The following is an 8,601-nucleotide window of genomic DNA, read 5'->3' on the forward strand; positions in this document are numbered from 1 at the left end:
CTGTACATAGATATACATAGATTTTACATATATATTATATGTCTATATATTAAAAACAATATATCTAGAAAAGTTAAAATATTGAACTATAGAGTAGTAGAGATTTTTTTGCCCACTTTACGAAGTTGTTTTTTACTTCCCCTACTAAATAGGCCTTGATAAAACAGTTATTTCCTAAAATTTGTTTTTAGTTTCTCTCACATGCATAGCTCCCTAGGTGAAGAAGGGTGAAGATGAAAATACTGCTTGTTCTAGCTCTCTCTACTATCCGCCATGTGTCGAGGACCTAATAATGGGGTACCAAAGAGGAGGAGTTAATAACCGTCAAACGTTGATGGTTCCGAACAGATAAGAACACAACTACACTTCTTACCCAAACGACTAAAAATTGGCTCTGCCTTGCCCGACCCCTGAGGGCTAGCTCCGCTTCGCCCAACGACCAGCTAGGCTCCGCCTCGCCCGATGTCTAGGGGCAGGCTCCGCCTCGCCTGACGTCCGAGGGCTGGCTCCGCCTCGCCTAACACCCGAAGGCTGGCTCCGCCTCACTCGATGTCCAGGGCAGACTCCGCCTCGTCCGACGTCTATGCGCTACTCCTTCATAACTATGTGTGCAGATAAGGCGGGGCACTCAAGTCAACCGTAATATCGAGAACCATACCCTGCATGCCTACAGGGAAGTACCATCGGGATATGACCAGACAGGCGCTTTAAACCCATCTAGGCATGTCATAGCCCAAACAGTGTTGCGGGCGTCGACATTTATCCAACAGTGTTATGGGCGCTGACATTTGCCCTCGGACACGAATCCTGACAGAAATATACGACAACCGCTACGGTCCAAGAAGGAAACTCATGTCATCTACAGTAAGGAATGTGGGGTCTCTATGTCGTCTGCTCCCCATAGGGTCGTGGCTCGGCACCCTAGTGCACCGCGTCGCCCGCCGGAGTGGGATGGGACGTGACCACTTGCCGAACGAAGCCAAAGCACGGCCCTATCAGGATCAGTGAACGTGCCATCCCTAGCACTGTCTGCCATATCAGCAGGGCAGGCTCAAAGGAGAAGGAAGACCCGACACCTTCGAAGGACCTTCTCTGCCTCTAGTTTTTTCTCTTTCTCCCATTTATAATCCCTGCTCCCCCTTGGTCTACAAAAGGGAGGGCAGGGCAGCCCACTAAAAGGATGGATCGATTCCACACACATTACACCACACAGCTAAGCAGCATCCAAGCTCTTAGCACCCGTTCGACCTTTCCATCAGAGACTTGGGACATGTCCCTCTCTCGACCGTTTGTACCCCATACTACAAACCTTTCAGTGCTAATAACACGAGCAGTAGCAACAAACTGGACGTAGAGACATTCTACCCAAACCAGTATAAACCTTGTGTCTTTTAGCACACCATCTGGGCCTAACGTGCAATAAATACAAATTTACTAGTTGGTGTTTACTCAAAACACCGATAGTTGGCGCGTCGGGTAGGGGACCTTTGCGCGTTCCAACGTTAAACATCAGGCCATGGATGGTTAGGCATGGAATCAGCTGGGTCCTAGGCACACACATGCATTTTGGTGACCTGGACTTCATCGTCACGGTGGGAGGGGAGTTGGCATTGGCTCACGCCGCCATCCAACCTCTCCCCTCCATCGGCCTCAACTATGGGAGGTTTGAGCACCAGCTCGGTGTCTCCCTTGGACCCCAGCCATCTAGGAAGGACCCACGCCGCCTCACCCTCTCTCCAAAACACCCCACACGAAGCAGCCCAATGGTGCTTCCGTTCAGTCTCCACAACACCGTGACAAGCACCAGCCACTTTATGGCACGGCGCATGATCCCATTCTCCACAAACAACGAGTTCGTAGGGGTGATCGAACAAGTCACGGAATCTTTCCACGGCCTCATCGCAGAGGAGCTGGGGTCGCCCTCTGACTCTGACTCTAGCAGGGGGAGCCATCACTCCTCCCGGGAATGCTTCATGGCAGGTACCCCTGAGGGACACATCGAAAGCGTTCCCGAAGAGGAGGCTACCCCAACGAACAACCTCGGCGACGAGGTCGAGGGGGAGACAGCGGCCCCACCTCGCATAAGGGTGGAGCAGCTGAAAGCCCAACAATGGGAGATTGAGGATGCGTGACTCTAGCTCGAGCAAGATTGCGCGGAGCTTGATCGAGAGATCGAACGCTACGGAGACGGTGGGTGCGCACGCACCATAGCCCACAACATGAATCAGAGGATCATCTCAGACGATGAAGCCCTCCCTTGCTTCGCCCAGGCAAGCCAGAACATCGCCGCCGCGATGGCCTTGCTCCATGGCCTTCTAGAGGCCGTAATGCCCGAGGATCATCAGGCTCACCATGAGATTCGCACGCCACTCAAGCGTGTGGCGGCGCAACAGGTAGAGAGCTCGTTGTCTCAGTGATGCGAGCTCGACGCTAGCCAATGCATGCTCTCCAAATAGCCTGGTAGGGACGCGTCGATCCACCAGGCATCATAGTGCGGCAGGCAGCGCGCCGTGGTCCTGGTACATCAGCGTCTTGGCCGCAACCGCGATGCACGCAGCACCCTCGATGCCCATAGACGTACCTACTATGACCCAAGAGAAGGAGCCTGCCATGGCTATCATCCTCATCGCGGCGGACGCTATGACAGCGGCGTGGACCGTAGCCCAAGCCCTGGCCTCCTAGGCCCTCAGGCCTTCGGCCATCACATCCTCAACGTTGCTTTCCCGCCAAGGTACCGACCACCTACCAATATCCCAAAGTACTCTGGGGAAACAAACCCTGGACTATAGCTCGAAGACTATCAGCTTACCTACCAAGCCGGTGGTGTGGATAATGATGACTTCATTATCCGCAACCTTCCACTGTTCTTAGCCGATTCGGCACGAGCATGGTTGGAACACCTACCGTTCAACGCAATCCATAGTTGGGCAGATCTGAGGGAGATCTTTGTGGGGAACTTCCAGGGCACATATAAGCGCCCTAGGAACCCCTAGGACCTCAAGAACTACCGATAGAAGACCGGTGGGACCCTCCATGGGTACATCCGGTGCTTCTCTTGGTAGTGCAACGAGCTTCCTAACATCGCCGATGTCGTCGTTATAGGAGCTTTCTTGTCTGTGACTACCTGTGAGTCTTTGGTTCATAAGCTAGGACGCAAGGGCCCATGAACCACCAAGGAACTCTTAGACATCGCCACCAGCTATGCCTCAGGAGAAGAAGCGGTCGAAGCAATCTTTGATCGTCTCAAGGGTAAGGCAAGGTAGGACGAGGGTGTCAGTGAAGGCACCTCCAATCATTCTGCCAAAAGAAAGAACAAGAAGCAACAACGCGAGGACTCGCTCGTAGCCGCTACTGACTACAAGGGTGGTCGGAAGCCCATGGAGGGCACTCTGAACCACTTCGAAAAACTACTTGAGGGGCCATGCCCGAACCATGCTTTCCTAGTGAAGCATCGGTACAAGGACTATAGCCTCTTGCGACAGTTCTTATCCTAAGGTTCCAATAAAGGGGAGCACGAAAAGGACCCTGCCCCCACTGTGGACGATGCCGAGGAGAAGGACGATGGCTTTCCGACACCGAATGGCTGCCTTATGATATTCGGAGGATCAGCGGCCTACGACTCCAAACGCCGTTAAAAGGTCATGCGCCGCGAGGTCTATACGACCGAACCGGCCATGCCTGCCTTCCTCTAGTGGCCAGAGTCCACCATAACCTTTGATCGGACTGACCACCTAGAGTGCGTCCCACATCCAGGGAGATATCCACTCGTGGTTGACCCGATCGTCGGTCCAAAGCGGCTCACCAAAGTACTGATGGATGGAGGTAGTGGTCTCAACATCATATACACCAAGACGCTTAACGAAATGGGCATCGACCGGACACGCCTCCGCCCAACCTGAGCACCTTTACATGGCATCATGCCTGGAAAGTAGGCCATGCCACTTGGGTAGATCGATCTACCCATTACCTTCGGGGATCCATTTAATTATAGGATGGAAACCCTCACTTTTGAGGTGGTTGGGTTCCCCGGAACCTTCCACGCCATCCTGGGACATCCATGCTACACGAAGTTCATGGTTGTCCCCAACTATACATACCTCAAGCTAAAAATACCAGGCCTCGATGGGGTCAGCACCTCCTTCCAGCGCGCCTATGAGTGCGAGGTCAAGTGCTATGGCCATGCCGCAGCAATCGTCGCCTCCGGAGAGCTCACCACCATCAAGAAGGAGGTCACTGAAGAAGCGCCCAACACCAAGAAGTTGACCAAGTCCTTTGAGCTAGCAAAAAGCTCTAAGGAAGTCCTCATAGATCTCGATATCTCTGAGGGCAAAACAGCGCGCATTGGTACCACACTTTCCTCCGAATAGGAAAGCACGCTCATCGACTTCCTCTATGGCAACAAAGACATCTTTGCGTGAAAACCCTCGGATATGCTAGGCATTCTGAGGGAAGTCACCAAGCATACCTTGAAGATTTGCCCAGGCTCCAAGCCGGTGAAGCAACGCCTGCGTCGCTTCGATGAGGAGAAACACAGAACCATCGGCGAAGAGATAGCAAAACTTTTGGCAGTCGGGTTCATCAAGGAAGTATACCACCTAGAGTAGTTAGCCAATCTCGTTCTTGTATGAAAGAAGAGTGGGAAATGGAGGATGTATGTTGACTATACGGGTCTCAACAAGGCGTGCCTAAAGGATCTGTTTCCTTTGACGCGCATAGACCAAATAGTCTACTCTACATCAGGTTGTGAAACCCTCTGCTTCCTTGATGCATACTCCAGATACTATCAAATCACGATGAAAGAGTCTAACCAGCTCGTGACATCTTTCATCACCCCTTCGGATCATTCTGCTACGTCTCAATGCCGTTCGGTCTGAAGAACGCTGGGGCTATATACCAGCGTTGTATGCTCAAGTGTTTCAAGGGCCTCATTGGGCAGACCATCGAGGCCTACATCGATGACATCATGGTCAAGTCCAAATGGGTTGACCACTTCATTGTTGATCTTGAGCAGACCTTTGCAAAACTCTAAGCCAACAACATCAAACTCAATCCCAATTAGTGTGTTTTCGGGGTCCCAAGGGGTATGCTGCTCGGCTTCATCATCTCCAAGCATGGCATCGAAGTCAACTGGAGAAAATCTTAGCCATCACAAGGATGGGCCTAATTCAGAACATAAAGGGGGTCCAACGAGTCATAGGGTGCCTCACCGTACTCAGCCAATTCATCTCGCGCCTCGGCAAACAAGGTCTCCTCCTTTATCGACTCTTGAAGAAAGCCGACCGCTTTGAATGGACATCCGAGGCCTAGGAGGCACTTGACATGGTCAAACTACTTCTGACAAGGGCCCTGATCTTGGTTCAACCAATAGAGAATCCCTTCTGCTAGACATAGTGGCCACCATGCAAGTGGTCAACGCCACCCTAATAGTGGAGTGGGAAGAAGAGGGGCACGCCCTCAAGGTGTAGTGCCCTATGTACTTCATCAGCATGGTACTATCTGACTCTAAGACCCGCTATTCCCAAATCCAGAAGCTCTTGTACGCCATCCTTATCACCAAAAGGAAGCTATGCCACTACTTCAAGTCACACCCGGTGATGGACATGACATCGTTCCCCCTTGGCGAGGTCGTGCAAAGCCAGGATGCCACGGGGAGAACCGCGAAATGGGCACTCAAGTTGATGGATTAGGGCATTATGTATGCCTCCCGAATAGCGATCAAGTCCTAGGTGTTGGTGGACTTTGTCGCAGAATGGATCGAGGTTGAAATGCCACCGGTGATCGTCGATCAAGAGTATTGGATGATGTACTTCGATGGATCGCTGATGAAGAGGGGCGTTGGCACGGGGTTGGTCTTTGTATCTCCCCTTGGGGTATGCATGAGGTACATGGTTCATCTCCATTTTGCCTCATCCAATAATGTGGCTGAGTATGAAGCACTCCTCAACAGCCTACTAAAAGGTCCTTGTGTGGTTTTTGTTAATTGAGTGACAACCTAGGTGGACTAATTGTGTTTATATGAGATACACAAGTGATTAGTCCATAGGTACATGTGTGTGAGCAACATATGCCATGAAGGTGGGAATGGCTTGGAGATGTTGCAAAGCTCACACATATGATAATGAAGGAGCTTATTGCATATGAGACATAACATTGAGTCATGTGATCAAGGTGGAGAAGATCAAGACAAGATTTGGCTTGATGGACCGGTTGCAAGCATGAAGGGCAAGTCAGAGGCTTTGGAGTAATGGACCACGTGGCGGTAAAGCTTGAGCAAGACTTGGCACCGATGGACGAAGGCAACAGTGAAAAGCAAGTGAAGTCAAGATCGATGAACCAATATGATCACGTGATGATATAAAGTGGATCATATCATTGTTGATCGTGTTGGTGCATATGTTGCATCGACATTGGAGGAGATGGAATGGAATGTGCAAGGCAAAGGTATAACCTAGATCATTTTATTTCACCAATCATAGGTATGTAGAGAAGTTTATGACTGGGTTTAGGATAGATGGTTGTACTATCAAGAGGGGCAAACTTGTTTGCATATCGGTCATCTAAGTGCCACTCGAGTGATCTAACTTAGCATCGTCGCTAGGATTGAGTGGCGTGGAAAGTTGAGTGGCTAATCCTTTAGAAAATGATTGTGAAAATGCTAACACACATACACATGGTGGTGTTGGCACATTTACAAAGGAGAAGAAGTTGGCGTTGATGTGGCTCAACTTGGTGAAGGAACGGAGGCAAGGGTTGAAAACTCCACTGGCGGAGTGTTTGCCCATAGGGTGAGGATAGTCCGACGGTGCCACCGGTGCCCTATACAAAAAATATAGGGTCTCACAGAGTGGACTGAACACTGGTCATTTGGTGACCGGACACTAGGGTCGTGTGTCCGGTCAGTGGCGGCCAAGAGCTTGTAGGCGTCGGTCTTTGACCGAACGCTGATGCTGGAAATGACCAGACGCTGGCAGGATGCATTCAGTCAGGCTAATGTACGGTGACATAGGCGATGTAGAAAAGTTGGAGAAGGACCAGATGCTGGTGCTGTGTTCGATCATGACCGACCGGACACGTCTGGTCATGAAAAATCATTTCTAGATGCTTACTGGAAACGACTGGACGCTGAGGTCTAGCATCCGGTCACTTTGTGTAGCTACGTCTAGTCATCACTTGACCATTGAGATCAAGTGACTATGGTTGAATGGAGGCAACACGTGGCGAGCATCCATTGATTGGACGCTGAGGTCCTACATCCGGTCGATACGACCGGAGCGTCCGGTCGTCCTGAGTTTTGCCTAGTGAAGGGGTAACGGCTAGTTTAGCCTGTGGGGCTATAAATAGAAGATGGCATCGGCCATGGCTGGTGATGAGCACCTTAGGGGACTTTGTGTCAATGCTTGTGAGTGCTTAGGAGCCCTCCATCTCATATATGCTTGATAGTGATCATCCATTTGTGTGAGTGAGCGATTCTGAGGTTGCATCGAGTGGCACTAGGTGGTCGAGTTGCAAGCCAGTGGTGCTTGTTACTCTTGGAGGTTGCCACCTCCTAGATGGCTTGGTGGTGGTCTCCGTCGAAGCCCGCAAGAAGCTTGTGTGGTGCTTCGGAGAAGAGCTTTGTGAGGGGCATTGTGCTCGCTCCGTGGGAGCCACAAAGAGCAACTCTAGTTGAGCGTGTCATTGAGCTACCCTCACTTTTAGGGTAGGTTCTTGTGGTGCCTGACATGCGGGCTTGGCGGGTGATGCCAATTAGCCACAGAACCACCAAGTGAGTGGTCGACACAACAGGGATGTAGCGTGTTGGCAAGCACGTAAACCTCGGGAGAAAATCACCGTGTCAACCTTGTTGTTCCCGTTGGTTTGCAATCCCTTTACACAAGATTGTGATTACTTTTATATACATTATGCTTGTGTAGTTGCTCTTGTAATTAGTTAGCTTGTGTAGGTCACTAGTTACCTTCTTGCTTGTGTAGCATAGAAATAGCTCCCTTGCGTGGCTAATTTGGTTTGTGTAACCTTGTTAGTCACATTGCTTAGTTTGTATAGCTAAGTATTTGTGCTCTCTAATTTGGCATTGGTTGTTGACGGTGTTTCACCATTGATAGCCTGCCACGGGGGTACCCGGGGCAGTATGCTCGGACTTTAGCGTATGCAGAACTCGATGATAAACGCAAGAGACAGTCGATTTATCCTGGTTCGGACCCTCGATCGTTGATCGAGTAATAGCCCTACGTCCAGTCGGCTTTAGCCTTTGCATTGGATTGATTGTAAAGTGTTGTGTCGTGTCTGAACTCTCCAATCCCCGATCTAAGGAGCCCTGCCCTCCTTTATATAGTTAGGAGGCCAGAGTCCTAGTCAATTTATAATGAGGGTTCATAGTAGGATTACTGAATACTACTACTACTAAGATTACATGGGAAGAAGACTAGTTAAACTAGATCTTCTCTCTTCCTTGTGGGGTATCCTGTGGGTCCTGCATCGACAAGCCCCCGAGCACTTCATGGTTGAGCTCTGGAAGCCTTGTCTTATTCCTTTAGGTCTTGTCGAGTAGGAACAAGTGTCGTCCGAGTGCTTTCTTGAGTGAAACCTTGTAGCGCTTCTTGG

The 8,601-nt window shown here is 50.5% G+C and overlaps 1 protein-coding gene across 1 annotated transcript; it reads left to right on the forward strand.

The window, feature by feature from the left end:
* Positions 1-3,992: 3,992 nt before the first annotated feature.
* Positions 3,993-4,367, forward strand: LOC136536970 (uncharacterized). Its single transcript, XM_066529090.1, has one exon. It carries the CDS (start codon positions 3,993-3,995, stop codon positions 4,365-4,367), a length of 375 nt encoding a protein of 124 aa, XP_066385187.1.
* Positions 4,368-8,601: the final 4,234 nt, after the last annotated feature.

This window comes from Miscanthus floridulus, chromosome 2, assembly GCF_019320115.1.
Source record: "Miscanthus floridulus cultivar M001 chromosome 2, ASM1932011v1, whole genome shotgun sequence".
Classification (NCBI taxonomy): Eukaryota; Viridiplantae; Streptophyta; class Magnoliopsida; order Poales; family Poaceae; genus Miscanthus; species Miscanthus floridulus.